General features: G+C 38.5%; 1 protein-coding gene across 1 annotated transcript in view; it reads left to right on the top strand.

Moving 5' to 3' along the window:
• The first annotated feature begins 3,124 nt into the window (after positions 1-3,124).
• ELOVL4 (ELOVL fatty acid elongase 4) overlaps positions 3,125-25,745 on the top strand; it is a 33,701-nt gene continuing 11,080 nt past the window's right edge. The window contains exons 1-2 of the mRNA XM_017847910.1: positions 3,125-3,557; positions 25,258-25,445. Of these exons, the coding sequence (XP_017703399.1) occupies positions 3,458-3,557; positions 25,258-25,445 (288 nt within the window). The 5' untranslated portion in view covers positions 3,125-3,457. The remainder of the gene's footprint in view (positions 3,558-25,257; positions 25,446-25,745) is intronic.

The raw sequence follows: 25,745 nt of genomic DNA, 5'->3' as shown, positions 1-25,745 counted from the left end.
GTGCTTATATATTATCAAGATAATCTATGTCCATTTAAATAAAATAAAATAATTCATACAAGGTAACAAAAGGTAAAATCTTTAAACGTTTGAATGAAATGTATCTCATGGAAAACATTGTAATTCCAAGTTAGTGAAGCACCTGTGTTATATGATGGCTATAATGTGGGGGAGGAGTAATGAGCAGAAAGAACAAAAGATTGGAACTGATAGACAGTAGTTAGTATTATCAACAGTTTTCTCCATTTTCTCTAAGTAGCATCCATTTAGCAAAATTTACTTCTAGAAGATTTAAAGTCTTTCTCTACAAACTCTTTAATTAGGTTATTTCTTTTTACTCCTGACTCAACAGGCTTCCAGGTTCACTTTTCTTTGAAAGCAGAGGTTGTTGACAATATTACCAACATGGAAAGGTGGACTAGGAAAAAAAAAAAGGTGGATAGCTTGATTTATGTTGCAAACCTTGTATGGACTGTAAGATATTTAAAAATATTTTGTACTGGGCGTGGTGGCTCATGCCTGTAATCCCAGTGGTTTTGGAGGCCAAGGCAGGAGGATTGCTTGCAGGCAGGAGTTTAAGACCAGCCTCGCAAAACAGCCAGTCCTCCTTCTCTACAAAAAAAATAAATAAATAAAATAAAATAAATTAGCTGGACATGATTGTGCAGGCCTGTAGTCCCAGCTATTTAGGAGGCTGAGGCAGGAGGATAGCTTGAGCCCAGGAATTCAATGTTGCAGTAACCTATGATTGCACCATTGCAATCCAGCCTAGCTGACAGAGCGAGACCCTGTTACTAAAAATAAAAAAAAATTGCTTTTTTATACAAAAAAAAATTTATGATAAAATGTCCTCTCCCTTAGGTTTTGTAGGTAACAGTATCCTATTTGCATTTGATCCACATGAAAGAACTCTCTGTTCTCAAAATTTGTAGATGCTGTTGTTGCTTGTATTTGCTTTTATTCTGTTATTATGCTACCAAGATTTTGGTTAGATGGCTGTCATTCTAGGTGGCAGACATGCAGGTTTCCTTCCCTTTGCACAACTAAACTGGGTAGGCTTTGGTTCTGGGCAGTCACTGGTATTTATAAACCACTTGTTCATGCTAGGCAATAGGGTTCCAGATTGGGTAAGTTTTATGTTCTGGTTCTTGCTATATGTTTAGATGGCTTATAAATGTAAATAAACATTCTACTCTTACAGGTGGAGTGTGGACACCGGGATACCTGTGTCACCGCCATTGCCAGTTGAAGGTTAGCTCATCTGTGGACACCGGGATACCTGTGTCACCGCCATTGCCAGTTGAAGGTTAGCTCATCTATGGACACCAGGATCCTGTGTCACCGCCATTCCCAGTTGAAGGTTAGCTCATCTATGATTTTCTTATACGTGACTGGCGCCCCCTTGTGAGTAGGGACTTAAGTTGACCTTCACTGCAGAAGAAAGACCAGGGAAATACCTGAAGCTGTTTTAAAAATTTCTCCTTCTATTAAGTATTAATAATATGCTGCGGTTTTGCGTGTGTGAATGGAGGTATGGGTAGAAATATGTTCTCCGTAAAAAATCCAGGATTCCACAGTATAAAAATAGTAATCAAATTTTTAAGTGAAGCTCGAACTAATCCTTACTTTGCTAGATCATCATCGTAAATGAATGGATATTCATCCACTCCCTAAATGAAGAGACTTGACTGGATTTCTTTTTTTTATAACTACTAGAATCTGTTACACATAATTTAGGATTGAGGCTTGAGATATTGTCATTCCAATCCAGAAAACTTTAGTTTTGCAAATATATTTCACAAATTAATAAATTATGTTTTATTTGGTTAATTTCAAGAATAGGGCGTTTAAAGAAGATTTAGTTCTGCAATAAAGTTCCTGCCACTGACAATAATCCTTATTATTCTCTGAAAGACATATGTTATATTTTGTCATCAGAAATATTTATTAATTATTGTTTATAGCACTGGGTTAGGTACTCATCAAACAACCAAACATAATTCTTATCATCTAGGATACTTCCAATATAAAATACAGACAATATATAACCAGGTCAATTGGGAAATAGATCATTTCAGTATGATAAAAGATAGCATTCACATTAACAGTGTGAAAGGGCAGGAACAATAAGACACTTGACTCAGTGGTCTTTAAAATGTAGCATCCAAAATGAGCAAGTGGAGAAAAGGTTAAACAAGTAGGTGACACATTTAAATAACAAGTAGATGAAAAGGTTATTGGACTATTCTCAAAAATCTTGTTTTACGTGAGAAACCATCAAATTATGAATTGCAATTAGTGTATTTTCGTTACTTTTCAAGGGTAGGCTCTCCTATACCTTATCTAAACAATTTTTCAAAATAAACCACAATTACTTTGTTTTCCTCTCTACACTAACTTGCCCTTTGCCTCTTTGAGCGATTGTCTTTTTTAGATTCACCTGAATTTCTTTAGGTTCAAGCGGACTTCACCTGGCAGTCCCTCTCGGTTCTCCCTCTTCTCTGAACTGCCAATGGCCTAATTTAGCAATTATATTGCTTTGTTCATTCCATGTATAGCAAAAATTCTACAGAACACATGCAAGCATTCATTCAAGTATATGTTAATTTGTTCATGGGTCGACCCCAAAGTCTATTCTCTATCGCTGAAGCATGGAAGACAAATACCCTTCGCTTCTTCAGAGACATAACACGTGCACTTCTCTTGTCATGGTGACAGGCATGTGCTGGTGGAGGTCAAAGAAACAGGAACACAAGTGAAATCGAGGTGAGTGTCAGGTAAGGACCAAAGCACGACGCCTACCTCATCTTTGCCCACAGAACACCCATTCTTCCCGTGTCCTGTTTCCCAGGACGTATCCGGGGCGGATAAGAAGTCACCCGTGGGGAGGCGGTGAACGAACTCCTCCGCAGGGGCCCACGCCCGGGAGAGGAGCGGGGAAGGATGATGGGGCAACTCGTGCCCGGAGGGGGCAAGGAGGGGCCCAGGTGTCCCGCTCCCGCGCGACCGCGCGCGCCTGCGCGAGCCCTCCTGGCGTCGCACCCGTGAGCGCAGCATCCCTAAGCCCGCGAGTCCCCGCGCTAGGGAGGGAGGAGGGGCGGCCGGCCCCCCGCCCCCGCGCGCGGCCACGTGACGCCGGCGGAAGAGATTGGAGGGGCAGCGGCGCGAGGCGGCAGACTGGTGCAGCGCACTGTGCTGGCGGCTGGGCCTCCACCACCTCTTCCTCCTTCTCCCGGGAACCTTGACGACGCCTTCTGCTCGGCGCTGCTCGTAGACGCCGCTGCCGCCGCATCCCCGCCGCCGCGGCGCCTCGAGGAGGAGGAGAAGACGCAGCCGGGCCGCCGCCGTTAGAGGGTCCCCGGCCGCCGCTCGCCCGGTCGGCCGCCACAGCCTCCGGGATCAGCCCTCTCTCGGGGTCTCCTCTTTCTCTTGCCGCCAGCGCCCGCTCATCGCCGCGATGGGGCTCCTGGACTCGGAGCCGGGTAGTGTCCTAAACGTAGTGTCCACGGCACTTAACGACACGGTGGAGTTCTACCGCTGGACTTGGTCCATCGCAGGTAAAGTCACTGACTTCCCCATCCTCGCTGGGTCCCCCGTGGGGGTCACCGACCCCTGGTCTCGGAGCGCCCGGGCCGGGCCCCACAGGCCCCCGCGCCCTGTGGCTTTCAGATGCTGCAGATCAGCGGAGGGGCCGGCGCGGGCATTGCGGTTGAACACTGGTTAATCTGATCCGAATGTTAAGACCTCCCCTCCCCCGACACTCGCAGGTTTTTCCTCTGAGCTGTCTCCATCTCTCATCAGCTCTGGGATGCGGGAGCTGACATATCAGATGGAGCCCGTACAGCCAAGAGCTCCTCGCAGGAGCCGCCCCACCCTCTGCTCCCACATCTCCCGAGCTTGCTTCACAGTTCTTCCCCGTGCACAGGATTCCTTTTAACATTTAGTCCTATTTTGTGTGGAGAGCGGGCTGGGGAGGAGGGAGGGCGTCAGGGGCAGCTGAAGGTACAGGAGGCTTCTTCAGCCTCCTGGTTGCTTTGACACAACCCTGCTAATCTTTTCTTCTATCTAGCTCCTTCATCTATAGTATAATTTGGACTGAAAAGTAAAATAACATTGTTTGGCTCCTTGAACCTTGAAGAATTGTTAGTTTCCGAGGCATTTTCAACAGCAAATATGTTTGCAGTGATTGTCTGTAATGGCTTTGCGCACTGCAGTGCAGTCAGAGGGAGGGGGAGGCCAAAACACCGGGTAAGAAATCAGTCTTTAGGAAGGGGGTCTCTACAGCAACACCTAGAGGTTGTCCCAGATGCCTACATATATACAGTTCTTAAATCAGCAAACTTTTCTTTAGCTGTTGCAGTTAATTTGGCAGGGCTGTCAATTGTTTGCTTTATGCAGGTTTCCTAGCGCCCAGTTGTGATATTGTATTTTTGCATTTTACCGTTTATTTCTTCATTTGCTTCGCTGCTTTTGATTTTAAAACATTTTAAAGTTTTTGAAATCTAAAATAAGTTTTAAAGGATTTCAGAAATGATTTTACGATGTGAATTTTTCTGATCCTTTTGCAGTATCACACTGCATCCTATCAGTGAAGGATATTAACGTTCCATCTTATGACTCTGCCTTCCCTACTTCGAAATGAAAATGTATTCCTGAAGTTTTTGTGTTTGTTGTTCAATTAGACAGTGGTTTACAGCATAAGTGTAGTCCGATACATAGGGCTTATGTTGTGGGAAAACGTTTGCTGGAATTATTTTGTGTGAGACAAAATTATTATTTGACATTAATACTGCATTCACTTCCTTAGAAAAGTATGTTCTTTTTCAGAAGATCTCAACTTTGACACTGGGAAATAAGCTATTTAATAAGCCTTTACAGCTGAAAATGGTTAAAATGCAGTTTTCAATGGAGTGTTTCTTCAAGTTTTTTTTTTTTTGTTTTTTCTATGTGCTGTGACACTAATGTTACACTACCTGCAAAAACTGGTAAAGATGTGCCCTTCCCTTCATGTCTGTGATTTCGGTTCTTTAAACATTGCATCAGGGCTTCCCATTACACAATTGTATAGAGCTGAACATCAGACAAGTTCTTTAGCAGGTAATTGCACTTGGCATACCTTGGAGTTAGACACTGTCGAGATCCTCCAGTCTCCATATAGCCACAGCCACACCCAGGAGTTCTCAGTCCTGTCATTCCTATCCTATCTCGGAGCTTTCCCATCTCTTGAGTCTCAGAAGGAAAAATCGAGGGCAAAGGTAGAAAACACCTTTCTGTGATGGTGAATTCCTTCCTAATGATGTTTGTGTAAAAAAAAGAACACACACACACACAAATGAAACAGGACATTTTGTGCAGTTGTCGCATGTGAAAGCTTGCTACTAGGTTTTGAAGGGCATATAGAATAATATCGTGGGCCAAGCCTGAGAAGTGAGAGTAGCCCTAGAACACAAGTGACCTCTCACTAGCAGGCACAAGGAAGGTATTTGCCTGTGCTTTGACTATCCACTTACGAAACCTGAGACTGCTTCCTTGCTTTCTGTAATGAGCTACCTTGTGTAGGCAGATGGTATTTCTTAACCAACAGAGAGGCTTAGTGGATATAGTCTGTTCTGCTGTACTGCTGTGTAAGGAGGAGTATTTTTGAGGTCCAGGCCAAGTAGACCTGAAGTCTGGTGTCCATTTACGTTTACTCTCCTTCATTCTATGCAACTCGTGTTCCCTTTTTTTTTTTTTTTTTTTTTGGACTCACTGACTCTGCTCTGATTCCACCTCTCAGCATAATTTGATGAAAATCTGGGTGGGGGATATCAAAGTGGAAAAGTAGCTTATTAGATGAGGTTAAACAAAAGTTGGTGAGTCAGATGTTTGGAAAGAAGGGGAAACAAAAATGGGCAGGAGAGAAAGATGTTCTTGAGAAATAGTGATGAGTGTGGTGAAAGGATGCTAATTATTGAGGGAGAGCAAGAAATGAGGTAGGCTCCTTATCCTTGGCTGCTCTCGTTCCTAGTGCTGTAGTTACATGCTTCTTTCATTCTTTTATTAATTCATCAAATGCCACTTTGTGCTATTATATCAAATGGTGTTTTAAATATCCAAATATATCCAAAACAATGTCTGAAAACTGGGCTTTTCAAAGGCACATATGTAGCAAATACAAAATATGGTCCATAATATGTTAACAACAAAAATGTTCCTTTGCTATAGTATTAACACTTTGTACATTGGAATTGAAACTTTGAAAGAACTGTACTTTTAGAAAATCAACAAAAATAATTTTTATTTCTCTATATTTGTAGACATTTTGAACGAGGAAATTAGTGTTGGTTTATATTAAAGTATAGGCTGGTGTAGGACTTTATACCAGTTGTTAGTAGGTATTCCATGTCATCATGTTAGTTTTTTTCTTCTATTCTTTCACTTCATAAGTACATTTAAATTATTAAGATTGGAGTCCTAGGCTCAAAGTATATATGTAATAAAAGTTGTATATACATTTTTAAAACTGATGAATCTAAATATTCCCCAATCTATGAATACCCAACTTATCGACATTATTCATTTATTCATGCTTTTAATAAATGTTTAATAGCTTTTTGCATACCTGACATTTAGCCTATAAACACCCTAGAGAGTTAGTAGGATGCTTGCAGTAAAGCCAGGTGTCTCCTGTGAGGCCATATATCTTTTGAACATTTGTTTCTAAATAGCTGTTGTTCACAGGGTATGAATGCTGTTGGTTGAGAGTGGTAATGGTTGGCATTGGCCCTCTTTTCACAGATACAGTACCCCATATTTTGGTGAAAAAAAGTGTCCACTTGGTAGTTGCAGTTAGAGCTTAACTTGCTGGGTCCTTGAATTCACTTTGGAGGGGTCAGAAAGGAGAAGGGATGAGTGGTACAGGAAGAGGGAGGAGAGCTGTAGGATGACGAAATGTGGAATCCAGGCTTTTGATACCATTCATTCTTTCCGTATTTACTTGCCATGTACAGACACAGTTCTAGGCTCTGGGGAGGGAAGGAGGACACTTGGTCACTGCCCTCATGCAGCTTGCAAAGTCTTGGGGGTCACTGTCATTCCCGTTTCCTTGATATCGTGGTCTGGAGGCAGTGTGATCTGTCAGACTCAGGCCTAGCTAGGTCCTAGGGAAGATCAGATAAGTCCTTCCCTGCTCTTCTCATCTCTACTTCTCCTACCTGAAAGGAATATACAAGTTGTTTTTAGAATATTTTAGCTGCTTCACCACAGTTTACTTCCCTCTACCCTTGAATGAGGAGTTGATGTGACTACTGTCAGAGTATTTGGAGAGGGAAACTAGGACAAAAGGTGTCAAAGGCAAGGGGAACAGCTTGACTGAAAACCATGGAAACTGGGAAGGTGCTTAAGGGCCAGGCCAGTGGGTCATCCAGGTTTGATGAAGCTGGGGGCTAGTGGGAGGGGATGTTTAACTCAGCTCCAATAAGCTGAAGTAAAAGCAAGTTTGTCTTAGGGATTGCTAGGCCCCAGAGGAGCATGTGTGTTAAATATTGTACAGTATGCTTACATTAATTTTATTTGTCACAGTTAATGTTTACTTTTTCATCTATGTTATTATCTAAAGTAGGTTTCTTTGTTTGGATTAGCCTGGTAAGGCAGTTTTCTTTGAATGTTTCTTTGAAAAAAGACATTCTGATTCCAAGTTGTAGGCAGCTAATTAAAAAAAAATATGAAACATCACCAGCTCCTAACACGGGATCTCCCTTGGTCACTGTTTTCAGTGAGGTCCTAATTATCCTTTACTCATAAGCTCCCTGAAGCCTCTGGGAGGTCCATGGCAATTTATGGTTTTTTGTTTTGGTTTGGTTTTTATTGTCTTTTCCTTCACCCCAATCTGATTTTTGGTGGTTGACTGCTAGACTTTTAATAGCTAATGCTCTTGTCCATTCCCCAATGATAGCATACAGTAAAACATCCTATTGCAGGTAGAATTCCAGGAGGGTAAACAATGCAGATTCTAAAACTGGTGTCAGGACACAGTTTTAACTGTTCTAACTTAGATTCTTTGGCTTAGGAAGACAAAGTTTTAAGAATTATGCAGATAATTATATCAGTTGGCACTTTTGTAATCTTAAGAGCCACAGAGCACTTGGTCATCCTTTAAATATTCAATTTGTTTTCTTATTTTTCTCTCAAGTCCTGTGGATAATGTCACCTGTAAATGTTTTAACATTATTAACATAAGTGTATTTCATTTATTGAGCCACTTACTATTACGAATTAGGCATATGTTAGCACACCGAAATGAGTAGTGTAACAGAGTCCATCTTTTTTCACTTTAGATGGCTTTTTTTCCTCTTCATTATCAGGACATTTTGCTTGTTAACAAAAGAAGGTGCTATTGTTTTATTTTCCATTAGAATATATTTTTAAAAATCATATGAGTTTGGATTTCAGAAAGGAGAGGGGAGGAAACACATGGCCTTTTAAAGCTAAGGTCCACATTAACTTTCTAGCTTGATCCTTCAGTATTCCCCTTCCCAAAGACCTGCAGCTCTAGGCAACTGGGATAACTCACTGACCCTTGAGTAAAATGTATACGTGTCCACCCTTATGTTTCTCATCCCACCATTCCCCTTGCCTTTACCCACCTTTTCCCTGTTTACTTCTCCAGATACCTTCTACCAGAACCCAGTACAGTAGTCCTCCTTTGCAAAGCGTTTCTTGTTCATGGTACCCTGGAGCAAGTTGTTGTCTCACAGGAGCTCATTGTCTTTAGCAATTACTCATGTATTTCCTGTGCCATTCCTTCTATGACCCTAGTCTCAAACTGTTTAAACTTTCATTGTTATTTACCACTTCACTCGTTTGTATTTTTCTCTCCAACACGAGATGATCATATATATTTGTTGATTTGATATGTATCAGGAGATGACGCTCTTAATCTAGCATAATTTTGAATCTTGATATATTGTGGTTGCTAAATATAAATAAGGCTTTAGACCACACTAAATTACAGAAAGTTTTGTTTTGTTTTAATAGAGAGGGGATTTCACCATGTTGCCCTGGCTGCTCTTAAACTCCTGGTGTCGTGTTATCTGCCCACCTCAGCCCCTCAAAGTGCTGGGATTACAGGCACGAGCCACTGTGTCCCGGCCAGAGAGTTTTTTAAAAGAATCATATTTTTTATCAGTTGGTCATTAATTCAGTTGCTGTTAACTAAAGTTAATGAATAAATCAGGCCATTAAGTCATTTAGTAGCACAAAACAGATAAGAAATGAAGAGTTCAAGACATATAAAATCAGATATGATTGTTTTCTTCATTGTCTATGCGGAAGCATTGCCTTGTGTGGAAGTGAGGAGGGCAGTGTGGTATAGTGAATGGGAAGAATTCTGGACTGGGATTTAGATGACCTAGGTTTTAGCCCTGGTCTGCTGCTGATTTGCTGTGAGAGTTTGGACAAGTTCCTTTGCCTTCCCAGTTCTCAGCATTGTTCACCCATAAATTAAGAGGGTTAAATTAGGTAATCTGTAAGGTTCTACCTGACTCTCAAAGTCTAGATACAGATGTCACTTTCTTCATTCTTGGAATAGGTAAAGCAGTTTCAAATAAACACGTTTATCAGGGATTCAGAAGCCTCATTCTTTGTAGTAAATAAAATATTTTCCAGCAAAACTGTTATCAATACTGCCTAAATAGTACAAATAACAGATTCTTATTTAGTCCTTTTACTTTTTAAAATTTGCTTTATAAGAAATAGCTAGAGGAATAGAGAAACAAAAGTATACAGATATATAAGGATCTGTTTTGAAATAACATTGCTTTTGTTGCTATAACATTATACCTATTTAATTATCTAGACTCTTTGAATAAACAAGAGACAACTATTTATCAAAAACAGCAATAATATTAAAGAATAAAATTATCTCAATTATATATTACAATTTTTTTTGTGATACTCAGCTTTTGAGGATGGCATATTATGTCATTTTAGGCAAGTTATTCATGATTCTTTGGGTCTCTTATTTCTACCTGTACCATGAGAGGATTGAACTACATAACCTTTAAGGCTTACTTTATTGAATCCTTATAACAGCTCCTAAAACAGCAGCCTAGATATCAGTCTAAATTCAGTCTTCGTATTTTTCCAATAGAAAATATGAAATTTTAACATACATCATTGCAAATGATTTTCTATTATAAACACTTTATATATGAGCATTTTTTACTTAAGTTTGGAAGTATGGCTTAAGATTTTGTGAAATTGATAAAATATATAGGTCTTACAGAAGAGAAAACAAAAGAAACTAAGTGGTTTTGGTATCAGTATGTTCATTAATCAAAATACAAATTTTAAAATCTTTTCTCATATATTTTCTTCATGAAATATTATTTGTAAACAAATACCTTAGTATGATGTCTTATTTATGATTATATTGTATTAGAGTAAAATTTTTGGAATTTGAAAGACAATTGCATTAATCCATTGAGGGAATCAGTTACTCACTGTCAGGTATAATCACATAAAAGCATTTGTGATTTTGAACTGCAGAATTCCAAGGAGCAAACTTTTCTGTTTTCATTTTTCTTCACTTATCAAACAAAACTTGAGCACAGATGTGTGTTTTAACTAATTTTATATATTTTCACACTCATGTACATAGCAGCATTATTCACAGTAGTTAAGAGTTGGAAACGACCCAGATGTCCATTGATGGATAAATGGATAAACACAACGTGGTATATACATACAATGGAATATTATTCAGCCTTAAAAAGGAAAGAAATTCTGACATGTGCTACAACATAGTTGAACCTTGTATACTAAGTGAAATAGTCCAGTCACAAAAAGATAATTATGTATGTGGCATTATGGTTCCACTTGTATGGACCCTCTAAAGTAGTCAAATTCAGGCTGGGCCCACTGGCTCATGCCTATTATCCTAGCACTTTGGGAGGTGAAGGCTCAAGGATCACTTGAGCCCAGGAGTTCAAGACCAACATGGGCAACAAAAAAATATTAAAAATTAGCCGGGCTTGGTGCCATATGCCTCTAGTCTCAGCTATTGAGAAGGCTGAGGGAGGAGGATCACTTGAACCTGAGAGGTGAAGGCTTCAGTGAACCATAATTGTGCCACTGCACTCCAGCCTGGGTGACAGAGTAAGATCCTGGCCCAATAAATAAATAAATAAATAAATAAAGTCAAATTAATAGAAACAGAGAATAGAAAGATGTTTGTTAGGGCCTGGGGAGAAGGGGAACTGAAGACTTGTTTAATGGGTATAAAGTTTCAGTTTTTCAAGATAGAAAAGGTCCAGAGATTCACAACAACGTAGATATGCTTAATGCTACTGGACTGTACACTTAAAAATGATTAAGATGGTATATTTTATGTTATGTGCTTTTTTTTAACCACAATGCAAGAATTTCATATATTGTAAAATTAATACATTAGCACCTGTAGAAATGATCTCTTCAGTGCTCAATGGTAAAACAGTCAATTCTTCTTTATTTTTTCAGGTTAAAGTAAAATGACTTTATAAAGATACTATATAGCTGTTGGCTTAAAAAAATCCAAGTGGCTAGAAAGTAGCAAATAACAAGAAAGAAAACTTTAGCTTTGTGTTTTGCTTTATAGTTTTGCCAAGAACTTCACAATAACTCTGGGAGATAGGCCTTGAAGGCATTTTTCCATATATTTAGAAGTCCTTGAGATTTACAGAAGTTAAGTAACTTTTGTAGGTGGTCATTATAGTGCAAATGAGTGTGCACTGGTTGTTTTGTCCCTAGCCAAGTGCCCTTGTCTTCCCATCACACTAGCCAAGCAAGAAAGAAATAACCAGGCCTGTAATCTATGTTTCTCTTTTATTTTACCTTTCTTTTTTTTTTTTTTTACTGTTATCTACAAAGTATCACTGTTTAGAATACTAAATCTGAACACAGTCATAATATTACCAGAGATCATCTAAAGAAAGACATCTAAATATTCAAAGGTGCTATAAAGGCTGGTGTATGAGATTAAACTACAAAGTGATATTTATTCATATACTATATACATACACAAATATGTGAATATATGTAGAATACAAAATGTGATATTTAGCCTGAGAAGATGGTTAACTTCCATATGATGGCGTAGGATTGTTTAAAAAAAGTGTATTCAAAGTGAATTATGAAAGTATTTGCCAAATTGCGTAATACAAGAGCTAGAAACTTGTTAGTGAAAGGATAATGAAATTCATTCAGGACTAACAGTATTTTACCCAGTGACTATTCACCTTATAGAACTGTTAGAGTCAAGGGAAGCTTTTGGCTAAAGTTCCCATTAACTCACACACTCTAATGGTATCTTCCATCTTTTTTCCTAAAGGGAAACACCATTTCAATTTTCTTAAAGCTTTGAGTTCATTGGCAGCCCTGGGTGGATGTTTGAACTTGGAACTCCCAGGTTAAGTTTTATGACTACTTTTTCTGAGAAGCCTAGCAAAATTTGGAAACAGGGAGAGAAGGAAACTACTTGTATTCTGATCTTGGCTTCCAGGAAATGAGGCAGCATTCTTCAGCTCTCTCTCGAGATATATTTTCCCCCTTGAAATTGTCTCCTTTTCCCTTATGAACTGGCTTTTGTGAATAGGCCATTTTCTGAAGTCATGAATTTAGACATCATCTGCACTTGGGTGTGGTGGCTCACGCCTGTAATCCTAGCACTTTGGGAGGCCGAGGCGGGTGAATCATTTGAGGTCAGGAGTTTGAAACCAGATATCATCTGCACATGATGAAACTCACTACCATTTATTGAGCATTTAGTATAGGACCATTTTGAGATGCTGTAGTACTGCATTTTATATACCTTATATTTAATCTTCAGATCATCTCTATAAGTTAGATATTATTTAACCATCTGTAGATGAAGAAGTAGACTCAAAGCTACATAGCTAGAAAGTAACAGAACTGGAATAGGATCAAGATCTTTCTCCTTCCCAACAGTGACCTTTTTATAATGCAGCATAACCTACTTACTTATTCAATAAATACCATTTTATTGCCCAGTAATAACAGTGAACATTTATTGGATTCTTACTAAGTGTCAGGCACTGTGTCCAGTGCTTTATATGTATTATCACATTTAGTCCTCATATTCCTTTGGGCTAGGTACTGTTATTATCCCCATTTTCCAGGTGAGTAAACTGACTTTCCCTGAACCTGATTCATCTAATACTAACCCTGTCAAATTAAATCCCAGTATAACCAGCCTTCAGCTTGAATCACACATTGATACTCTCATCTGTGTTACTGTCTTTTCTTCTTTACAGCTTCTGAATCTGTTCTTATTTTTTGCTTGCTCTGGGAAATTTTGTAATTTCTCTCACTTTCTACCATTATTATGATCTCTATTCAGGCAAACTTGCAATGAAAATTCTTTTTTTCCTCTGCTTTTTGACTCTGTCCTGCATTCTTTCAGGCTCTTGGGTAACTGTTATAGAACTGAGTTAGAGGAAACATCTTGTTTTAACCCTGTGCTGAATGACTCTCAGGGCATCTGCTCTCTCATACCTTGAGACATTGCAGCTTTCCCCTCTTTTGCTGGTGAAGGTCTCTGTTCCCTCCTGTCTGCCCATCACATTCTAACTTCTTCGCCACTTTTTAGCCCAGCCTCTGCCTTGTCTACCCCTGCATTCTGCAAAAGCTACCCTTTCCTCCCATTCATCCAGGTGCTCCTCCAAACTCAAAACTTCCATCCTCTTTTTTGAGTACATAGGGGTTAGAACAGAAATTTTCCCTGCTAATCATGCTGACTAAACAGGAAACTGATCATACTGTTCTTCACCTGCCACCTTCAAAATCTGCTTATTTCTAGAGTGTATCTCAGAGTGTTCATTACCTGCCTCGTTTGTCCAGTTGTATTTGAAAGGCCCTTCTATTCTAGTTCTGCCTTTTTCACCTCAATGATAGACATGGCTTGAGGAATCTATTAAGCATCACAGTTTAGATTTGAGCCTAGGAGACGCCTTTAAGGTATATATAGTTTACTCCCTTTGTTAGAGATAAGCTCTTTCCCAGACTCTTCTTGACAGCCGTTATCTACAGTTTTCATTGAAAATTTCTTTTAACAAATGTTTTGAAGACTCTTACATACCTGGCATTGTTACAGAGATACAGCAAGGAATAAGGGCTGTAGCACTGGCCCTCCTGACATTTGTAAGAAATGGAGGAAGACATTGACTATTTCCTTAAGAAAAAGACTACAGTTACCCTTTGGGGTACTTGCAGTGTACAGGGTGACATACTAATAGGTGTCCTTTGTTTGTAATCAGTAAAGGCAAATAGATTTTTAATAATATCACTTAGTATATTAGTGGTGATTAGTAGCCAGATGTTTAAAAAAAAGGAGTTAATTTGCAACTGTTGGTTTTAACAAATTAAAGGATGGATAGTTTTAGGGAATAATATAGTATAGACTTCTTGGTGTCTTGAATATACTCCTGAAGCTGCTCAGTATTTAGCGATTGTTAGACTTGTGTTCTTTTGTTTATGGTAGATTAAACAAATATAGATGGTTTTAGAAGATGAGGCAGTTGCTGATTTATTCAGATAGAATCTAGGAAGAAATCAAGCCAACTTTATTTTGTGACTTAATTACTTATTAAAGTAGGCTCACATTTCTGAGTAGACCAGAGCAGTGCTCCTTAGACTTTAATGTGTTAAGTCACTGTGGAATCTTATTAAAATGCAGATTCTGATTTAGTAGTTCTGGGGTGAGGCCTGAGATTCTACATTTCTTGTAAGGTTCCAGGTGATGCTTTTCTGCTGGTGCATGGACTCTACTTTGAATAACAAGGGAATGGAGTATTCCTAATTTGTTTTGCAATCTACTACTATGTACTATTATGGAAAAAGAAGAATTTTTAAACGTGCTTAAGTTATTAATGTAAATATCAAATGATAGCATGTATTTTATAGAAGATTTAATTATTTTTTATCCTAACAGGAATTTTGTATGTCTTCTAGAACCATATTATGTTGATCAGTAACTGTTGCTCATTTTACCTGAATCAAAAGAGCCAATTATTTGGTTAATCTTATTATCACCTTCACTTTACATATGAGAAAATAGTGGCTCTGAGTTTCAGGTTCATAGTCATGGGGCTAGAAAATAAATGAGAGCTAGAATTTAGGTTTTTAATTCATGTCTTGTCCCTCTCCCTGTATCAAGCTGCCTCTGCTCCATGTGACTCCCCTTGCCATCATCTAAGATGATTTCCTACTGTTTTCTTGTATACCTTTTATTTAATTCTTCTAGGGGTTTGGATGTTCTAAACATTTTTTAAGTACTATTTTTTCTTTTGGGAGATTATAGTAAAACTTTACTAACTTAGATTACTTGGGGAAGATAGTTCATTCTGACTGGTGGAGCTCCTGAGTTGCAAAAAGCTTTAAAAGAAATTAGAAAAAAAATAGGTTTATTAGAGGTTTTAAGGTAGTTGCTTTAATAAAATACTGATAATTTGTTGTATTAATTATAGTTGTTTATATATTAAGTAGAAGTTACCTGAGTTAGTTGAAAACTATTAGATTACAGGCATTTTATTATTTATTAAAATCTGGTTTATATTGTCATGAAAAGAGTGTTTAAAATTAGCCTCTCTAAATAATTTTAAATCAGAGTGAGAATTTTATGTATTTTATCTCCTAAACAAATAAATACAGAATTACAAAATGTCTTCTGAGTCTGTCATAAAACGTTTTTTTCTTCTCAGTATAAACTCTTCTAAGTTTAATTATTCATGGTAATTTTTATTTAATTTGGTTTAACTCTTCTCTTTGAAGACAGAGGAGGATTTAGTGGTTGATCAGTGTCAGTAACAATGAAATGCCAAAAATTATTGAACTCTTGACAGTGTGTCAGATGCTGTATACATATTATTTTATTCCTCACAACGGCCCTACTATCATCTATAAGGCCAGGGGCACTAAGTAACTTCTTGGGTTTATTCAGCTGGTAAGTGAGGAGTCTAATGCTTGTAAGTCTGATTTGAGAGCCCATATTCAGAATATAGGTTGAGAAGAAAAATCCTGGAAGACATTGAGGGGCTTCACTTTTAAGGGGTAGGGCTCAGATTATCTCTGACATGAGACACACTGTGAAGATGTAAAGTTGGGAGAGAATAGGCTGTAGCAGAAGGGAATGCGTGACGTCGTGGTGTCCGTGTGTGCTAGGAAGCTTCACAAACTTTGGTTTGTTTAGTTATCACATATTAACCCTATGAAGTAACTATTTCCTCATTAAAAAAAGAAAAGGCAACAACAGTTGGTTCTCCAGCTGTAGATTATGTTCCGCACCCTTTCCTTTTGGAAATTTCTTGGTCTCTGTGACATGGTTTTCTCTTCTCCTGCCTCTCTGGCTTACTTGCTGCCATTTCACCCACTCATCTTCAACTGTCCTTAGAGTCATTCCTTTTTCATGTTATTCTCTCACTCTACATGCTCCTTCCCTTGTAACCTCAAACTCTGGTGTGATTGTCATCGTCCAGTGACCCCTCTGTGTGTCCACAGCCCTGGCAGTTCCTCCACAGCACCAGAGGCTACTGGATGCCTCTACCTAGGTGTCCCACAGGTAGCTCAGATGCAAGATGTTCAATATCCACCTGATCGGTTTCTCCCAGATCTTTTGCTCTTCCTTTACTCTGTTCTGGATCATAACTTCACTATCTGTGTTGCCGGATAGCCCAGAAATCTGGGAGTAATCCTGGACTTTTCTTTGACTCTCCTCTCTCAGTGAATCCACAACAGTCGTGGAGTCTGTAGATTTCACCCCTGAAACTTTCATACCTACCTATCCTGTTCATTGCTGGCACAGCTCCCTGACCCAGATTTCCATCATCTCTTGCATTCTAGTGGTCTCCAACTCTGCCTGCCTGTCAGAATCACCCAGGGAAGCTCAGATCATGGTGTCCAGTCCTACCCGCAGAGATTTTGATTCAGTAGGTCTGGGGTAGGACCTGGGAATCTATAATTTTAACAAGCACATGATTCTTACATGGGTAGTCTAGCAGTAGACAAGTGTTGAGAACCACTGATACAGCTGGTTTTCCTGCCTCTTGACATATCCCCTTCCCCTCAGTCCACACCCCACTGCCTCTACCATGATCTTTTAAAAGCCAAAACCAGCTGTGTGTGGTGGCTCATGACTGGAATCCCAGCACTTTGGGAGGCTGAGGTAGGTGGGTTGCTTGAGCTCAGGGGTTCAAGACCAACCTGGGCAACATGGCAAAACCTTGTCTTTACAAAAAACACAAAAATTAGCTGGGTATGTTGGCATGCATCTGTAGTCCCAGCTATTTGGGTGGCTAAGGCACCAGAATCACTTAAGCCCTGGAGGTGGAGGCTGCAATGAGCTGAGATAATGCCACTGCATTCTAGCCTGGGCAACAGAGCCAGACCCAGTCTCAAAACAAACAAACAAACAACAACAAAGCAAATATTTCTTCATTATCTGCGTGATAAATTCCAGCATCCTCAGTGTAGTTTGTAAGACCACTTAAGGGATCATCACAGTCATTTCCTGCCCTCTTCCTTTGTATATATCCTCTCCATCAGGTCTGCTTAGTTTCCAAATTGTTTTATTTCTTGCTTCTGGGCTGTTTATACATTCGGTTCTTTCAGGGTATTCAGATATTCTCATTTGCATATCTCTTATCATTGTGCTAAGGGAACTTTTATAGGTCTTTCTAATTCTGCACCCTGAAAAAAGACTTTTCTCCCTGTCTACTTGGCAAATTCCTCTTCTTTGAAAAAAAAGTTCAGATGTCTGTGTTTAAACCCTGCCTTCTCCCCTTTTCTGTCCTACCACTGTACATAAGACAGTCCTCTGACATTACACTCATCACACTGCATAGCAGTTGAATTCTCATATCTGTCTCTTCCTCTACTAGTTGAGCACTGAGAGGTCAGGGACCAAGTGATCTGGCCAAAATCACTTCGCTCCAAAGGAGGAGTATCTGACTTCAGAGTCTGTTCTATTCCATCATGCTATGTGATCTTAAGATAAAAATCAGATTAAGAATAAAAACTTATTGGTGGAAGGTATTCAAGGGAAACCCCATTTCAGGTAGACCCCTCATTTTTCTTTCTTTTTTTTTTTTTTTTTTGGAGAAGGAGTCTCCCTCTCTCTCTGTCACCCAGGCTGGAGTGCAGTGGCGTGATCGTAGCTCACTCCAACCTCCGCCTCCCGGGTTCAAGTGATTCTCCTGCCTCAGCCTCCCGAGTAGCTGGGATTACAGGTGCACGCCACTACGCCCAGCTAATTTTTTTTTTTTTTGTATTTTTAGTAGAGACAGGGTTTTACCATGTTGGACAGGCTGGTCTTGAATTCCTGACCTCAAGTGATCCGCCTGCCTCGGCCTCCCAAAGTACTGGGATTGCAGGCATGAGCCACTGCACCCGGCCCCCTCATTTTTTATAAAGGAATAATATGCAAATAGTAAAATTGACTCCTTTTACTGAACAGTTTTTGAATTTTGACAAACATGCATAGTTATATAATTATTATGTAGCCTTTTAATAAAGATAAAATTGTATGATTGCTGACCACATTAAACAAGTCAGTCCCACTTGACAGAAGCTTTAGAAATCAGTCTCAAAATATTTTCATTACAAGCTATTTTTTAATGCTCTAAGGGTCTGCAAAGGTTAAAGTGTAAAATCATAGATTCCCAGGTCCTACCCCAGACCTACTGAATCAAAATCTCTGCGGGTGGGACTGGACACTATGATCTGAGCTCCCTCGGGTGATTCTGGCAGGCAGGCAGACTTGGAGACCACTAGAATGCAAGAGATGATGGAAACCTGGGTCAGGGAGCTGTGCTGGCAATGAACAGGATAGGGAGATAGTAATTCTCATTTTTAAAATAAAGACTTTTGCTCCTGAGCTCAATTTGCTATAATATTTGGCTTTAGGTTTGCTTAAATTTCATTCAAAGCTAGGATGGGAAACCCATTACCAAAGGAGACAGCTCATTCTATGTACAAAAGGGGAAGACCCACTGGTCAGAAATTTCCTAAATTGAGGTGAAATTTACTTTGCTATAACTTACCTTGGTTCTAATTCTACTCTCTGAAAATGGAGATTAAATCTGATTTCTCATAAGTTCTCTTAGTATTTGCTGAGGCCTCTTTCTCTTTTCCAGGCTTTAGTCTTTAGTCTTTTTCCCTTATTCGGTGTCATGGCTTTGAAGTATTCATGATCCAGGTCTGCCAGATGCAGCACCTAATGACGGTACGACTTGGCTTCTTTGAGTAACTCTTGTCATTCTTTCTATTGAAGGAACTTTTGAAAGTCTCTCTTATTTTCTTTCCCTTGAAAGAACAATCTTAAAATATAGCATTTTTGCCGGGCGCCGTGGCTCAAGCCTGTAATCCCAGCACTTTGGGAGGCTGAGACGGGCGGATCACAAGGTCAGAAGATCGAGACCATCTTGGCTAACACGGTGAAACCCAGTCTCTACTAAAAAAGTACAAAAAACTAGCTGGGCGAGGTGGCGGGCGCCTGTAGTCCCAGCTACTCGGGAGGCTGAGGCAGGAGAATGGCGTAAACCCGGGAGGCGGAGCTTGCAGTGAGCTGAGATCCGGCCACTGCACCACTCCAGCCTGGGCGACAGAGCGAGAGTCCGTTGTACCTATAATTCAGAAAAAAGCGATGGGAAATTTTCTCCCTTAAGATTAAAGTACATGGTGATTGAGTAGTGCCTACAACAGCTGCTAGGTTAAATGAGGCTTTTGCTTTACCTGCAGTGGCAAGTCTCTCGACCTCTGAATCTCATTTTTAAGATAAAGGGATCATTTCTAAATCTAAAATTTTATGATTCTCTTTTAGATAAAGGTTTACCTGACAACATGAAAGACTTAAAATTGTTAATAAATAGGCTCAAAATAAGAGCAAATTTACTAACACATGAAGGTACAAACATGTTAATAAGCATATTAATAGTATAAAATATGAAAGTAATTTGATAAAACAAGTTGACAAGAGTCCATTTATATTTGTATCATTTTTGTTTCCCCCTCCATCCCACCAAAACTTTCTAAAGAGAAAATCCCAAGAATACTGCATAAAACGTATTTGGATCTTTGTACTATTTGGTGACAGGGTTTGACTTCAGTGGTGGTAAGAGAGGTAGGATTTTAGTAGACGTTTTTCAGTCTTTTTTCCTAATGAATTCATGACGTCGAATCCCACTGATAACTGTGTAGGATTAGGATGTTGACAACATAATAGAAATATATCTCCTGTCACTCTAATATGTATAATCTACGTTTGGATTCAGTACATAGCCCAAATGAATTAGAGGTTTTAATTTAGCTGTAAAATACTAATATATATATTTAAACGTTCGAGTTAATGAAAATATGGATAATTTAATATATTTAAAGTTTACATAAAATACATGAAGCATTAGTATTCATGATTTTCCTTTACTGTTTTAGTCCCCCAACATTTTTTTGGTTCAAAACTTAGGTGGAACTGTTAGTAATGGTGAATTTTCATATCATTGTATGGTACTATTGTGACACAGCCCTTTTTAATGGAAAAGGAAACATATGAAAGAAATATAGAATATTTGCATCTCATCAGAAGCACTAAAGGAAATATTAATGCAAATACATGCAGAAAGACAAACATAACTTGTATAGTATTATAACATGTAAAGACATGGAGAAATTTCATCCAAATATTATTAAAAGGTTGGGAATTGTTGTGCTGTGGGTTAGGGGTTGATAGTTACTACAGCTTCCATGATAATCCTCGGAGGCTGAATTTTTGAAAGCTCTCTGACCCTTCCGAACTAGAAGGGCTAATTTGAAAAGAGTGTGGTGTAAAATGTGGCCTTTTATAGGCTGAAAACAGGGATTTGTTAAGTGGTTGTTGAATGAATGCATGCCTTGCATTGTTGGGCAAAGAAGTGAGGGTATTGCTTTTTTACCCTGGAGTAAGGAATGAAGTAAAAGGTCGTGAACTTTATAAAGCACACATATTCACTAAATACTGGGTTGATGAGTTGTTGACTTGAGGATAAAGTTATTAGGCCAACATAGAGGAGGATCTGGGAAAAGCTGTAGGAAGGGTTCTTGGACACTGAGAAAACCTTGGTTGGATTTGGCAGAAAGGATAGAGAATAGAGGAATAATGTGAAAACATTATCTGCTCTTTATTTATTCATCAAATATATTTTTAGTTACCTTGATAGGCCTTGCAATACAAGAATGAAAGACCCTCTTTCAGGGAGGGTCTTTCATTCTCCTCTTTCCAGGGAGAAAACAGTTTAAAAGAAGGTCACTGGACAGTGTAATGAGTGCTGTAATGGAATAGTAACATGTGCAGGTGCTTTGGCCATGCAAAATGCGTCCCATGACCAGTTAAAATTTTCTTGATCCAGTTTTCCTCACTGTTAGTCTATTCTTCCTAATAATTATTTTTAAAAGTAACAATTTTCAGAAGTTAAAAGAAACCTAAATGATCATCTAGTTTGTTACTGCTCAAAAGGGGATGGTCCATGGAATAATGGCATAGCATCAGTTAGAGCTTCCTGGAAAATGCAGTCTTCTTAGAAATGGGCTGCATGGACCGGGCATGGTGGCTCACGACTGTAATCCTAACACTTTGGGAGGCCAAGATGGATGGATTGCTTGAGTTTAGGAGTTTGAGACCAGCCTGGGCAACATGGCAAAATCCTGTCTCTACAAAAAATACAAAAATTAGTAGGATATGTTGGCATGTGCCTATAGTACCAGTTATTTGGGAGTCTGAGGTGGGAGAATGGCTTGAGCTCAGGAGGCCGAGCCTGCAGTGGACAGAGATCATGCTACTTTACTCCAGCCTAGGCAACAGAACGAGACTCTGTCTCAAAAAAGAAAAAAGAAAAGAAAAGAATGGGCTGCATGTCAGACCCATTTTTACCATGGGTAAAAATGATTTTGAGACTGTCTCAAAATCTGCATTTTACCATGCCCACCCCGCCCCCAACCTGGTGATTCATTTTCTCATTGAAACTGGAGAAACACTAATCTAGTTCACCTACTTTCCATCCAGTTTTGTAGATGGAGGAAATGAAGACAGACTGTGCACCTAAGGTCCTGTGCACAGTAGCACAGCCAGTGTTAGAACTCAGCCAGTCAACTGGTCATGGTGGCTTCTTACTAGTGCCTGTTTCCTTCTCTCTTTTGGAAATTCTCTGTTGAATGAGAGAACAATATAGTGCACCACACTTTGTATAAAAAAGAATGAGCATTTTTATTTACTCTTAATTTGTGGCACCAGCAACTCAGGAGGCTGAGGCAGGTGGATCACTTGAGCCCTGAAGGTGGAGGCTGCATTGAGCCATGTTTGCACCACTGCCCTCTAGCCTGGACAATAGAATGAGATGCCATCTCTTAAAAATAAATAAATAAATAAACAAATAAATAAATAAATAGAATCCAGTCTACTTACTGGTACGGTCTTGTGTGCTTTCTCTGATTCCTCTGTTATTTCCTGTTTCTACTCTCCTATTGGCCTCTATTAGTGTTTCATATTGTAAGATCTTCAGCTTCTCACTAATGTCTCTTTCTCTCTCTCCTGTGGTAGTCCTCTCTTTAAATTTCTCTTTTGAATGAGAATGATACAGATACAGCATACCACACTACACATCAAAAAGAATGAGCACTTTTATTTACTCTTAATTTCTGGCAGAGTTTTGGATCTGTTTATTTAATTTTTTTTTGTACCCGCTACTCAGAACTTTCTTTGAAGTGAATAGGAATTCTGTATGAGATAAGGGTGAAAGATAATCTGTGATGTTAGAAATTAAAATCTCCTCACAAATTTCTTCCTTTGTTACGTGGAGTATGGCATTAATCAGAGTACTTTTGCTCTTTGTGTAAGTCTCATAGGAAAAACAGCACCTGCCTTATAGTTTGTGGAAAAGAACAGAATACCACAGCAACTCCTTCTCTGTGACCTAGAACAGGGAGTTTGTCTAAATGTTTCTTCTATAATATAGGGGGTTTGTCTAAATCTTTTTTTTCTATAATATGGAAAAAGAAATGCCTAAGTAGATGCACACCTCATGTTTTATGGGGGGCCTTTAGCATAGAAAGATACGGTCATAGGATGATAGTTAACATAAAATGATAAAATGCCATTAAGAAAAGTGAACACTCATTGATAAGTCCTTAGTGGCACAATGCCTTTTTAACAAAAGTCAGCCGGGCCGTCTTTTAAGTCATTTCCTCCTTATGAGAGGTTTACTATCTCTCTGTGGTTCAAATATATTGGTTTATTTTTAACTCTGAAATGTGTTTGATTTGAGTGATATAGCTATAATGTCTATGAATAATAGACCTCCCTTTAAAACTATGAAATACAATCAGTTTTTCTGTTTTCCTGGTTCCCATATGTGTCTTTCTTTCAAGTCATTATCACCTTTTTTTTTTCCCCCATATCACAGGTCGTCAAGCAATAGCTTACCTTTTTAACAACTCTAATTTCATTAAAACCATAGTAGTTGTGTTGTTTCCTGACTTTGCAAATTATTTGATTAAATATTGTGTTTTATATCTTGTATCTTATTGTTTATTGACAGTATATATTTTATATTTTGTATCTTATTGACAGTATATAGACACAGATTAATTTTTTTAAGTAAGATATTTTAATACCTAGTTCACTAATCCAGAAGCATTTTGCATATACAGCTTTTAGTAAAAGTGACAGTCTAAATAGGGAGTTATTATAATCAACAATTAAGTTAAATTCATTTAGATTGGTTCTAAGAACTTGAATTTTCTTTTACTACTTTAAAATACATTATTTCCTCAAAATAGGACGTAAAAATGTTTCGCATTGCCAAGAATAAACTAGAAATTAGATTTGCAACCTATAACTGTTGTTTAGCTTTGAGAAATATAAAAATTAACATTAACATATTTTTATAATGTGTTAAAAGATTTTTTGTTAATCCCATCTATATTCATTATCATCTGTTGAGAAATGTTTACTTGGGCAACATTCCATTATAAAATTTGATTTATGGTTGTGTATATGAATATGCTAGACAAGCAATTCATTTTGTTTATTTTATTTTATTTTATTTTAGTATTTTATTTATTTTTTTTTTTTTTAATTATACTAAGTTCTAGGGTACATGGCAGATAACGCAGGTTGTACATAGTATACTTAGCCATGTGTGGCTGCACCCATCAACTCGTCAGCACCCATTCAATTTCCCCATCATGTTATATCAGTATAAACTCCCCAATCCAATCCCTCACTCCTCCCCTTCCCCCCTCCCCATGAGTAGGCCCCGTGCGTGATGTTCCCCTTCGCCGAGCCAAGTGATCTCACTGGTCATCCCACCTCATGAGTGAGAACAGCCGTGTTTTGGTTTTCTGTTCTGGATAGTTTGCTAAGAAGTGATGGTTTCCAGCTGCATCCATGTCCCTACAAAGGACGCAATACTATGCAGCCATAAAAAAGGATGAGTTTGCGTCCTTTGTAGGGACATGGATGCAGCTGGAAACCATCAATTCATTTTAAGTAAAATAATGTGTTGCATTATATATAGTTCCACATATGTAAGTTATGTGACTTACGGCTCTAGAGAAAAACATTTAAGTTAGTTATTCGTGGGAATAAAATAGGTGCATGCTCTCAATGAAAAGTTAGAAAATGTCTTGAACATGGTGACTGTTTAAATACATTATAGAATTGTAATGAACTCTAACTTAATCTCTCAGTGCCCCTGTACTCTTGTCTTTAGTGTCTCTAGATATCAGCAAACGGCTACCATCACCCTGTACCTCTCCAGTTAAATTCTTGCCTGCTTTAGGAGTGGACACACAGAGCAGCCTCCAGGCTGCCCTGAGAAATTTCACATGTATAATATGGAAGACAAATGTTTCCTTAAGATATTTATTTTCTGTGTATGAAGCTTTTCATTAACTTTTCATCCCAAGATAATCACCTCTGTTTTTAGTGAGCTTTATTTCTTGTTTTTGTTCTCTAGGGTCTCTGTAAAACATAATGTGTGACAACATAAGTAATGAAGCATAATTTTCAAAAGCCACTTGCAGGATTCCGTATTGTTTCTTTGGTTTTTATACCACGTATTTTTTTGTTGGGACTCAAAGGACAGTGATCCATATTTGGTCAAATTCGGAAATTAAGTTGAAACATCTTGCTTCCTAGAAAGTGTGTTTTATAAAACATTTATTGATTAATTTTATGGTATTTTGTTTTCTCTATAGATAAGCGTGTGGAAGATTGGCCTCTGATGCAGTCTCCTTGGCCTACACTAAGTATAAGCACTCTTTATCTCCTGTTTGTGTGGCTGGGTCCAAAATGGATGAAGGACCGAGAACCTTTTCAGATGCGTCTAGTGCTCATTATCTATAATTTTGGGATGGTTTTGCTTAACTTTTTTATCTTCAGAGAGGTATGTTTTTAAGATCACTTTAATAATTTTCCAAGGTTATTGGAAATTTAAAAATGAGAATGTATAAAACCATCATTGTAATATTGTACCCAGACATAACTGTTAGCTACTCTAAAAGTACATTTTGACATTTTCACTTTTGAATAACCAAAAAATTAAACATGAAGTAAAGGACAGTTGTTTAAAATGGAAGTCTAAATAAGACCAACTGGATTCTAAAAGAACCCTTATTAGTGGTTCTGGCATTGAAAGTTATTTGACTTTTCTTAGCCTCGTTTTCCCCACTTAAATACCTGCCAT

This window comes from Rhinopithecus bieti, unplaced genomic scaffold (genome assembly GCF_001698545.2).
Source record: "Rhinopithecus bieti isolate Rb0 unplaced genomic scaffold, ASM169854v2 scaffold_30463, whole genome shotgun sequence".
NCBI lineage: Eukaryota > Metazoa > Chordata > Mammalia > Primates > Cercopithecidae > Rhinopithecus > Rhinopithecus bieti.
This window is presented reverse-complemented; position numbering and strand designations above follow the sequence as displayed.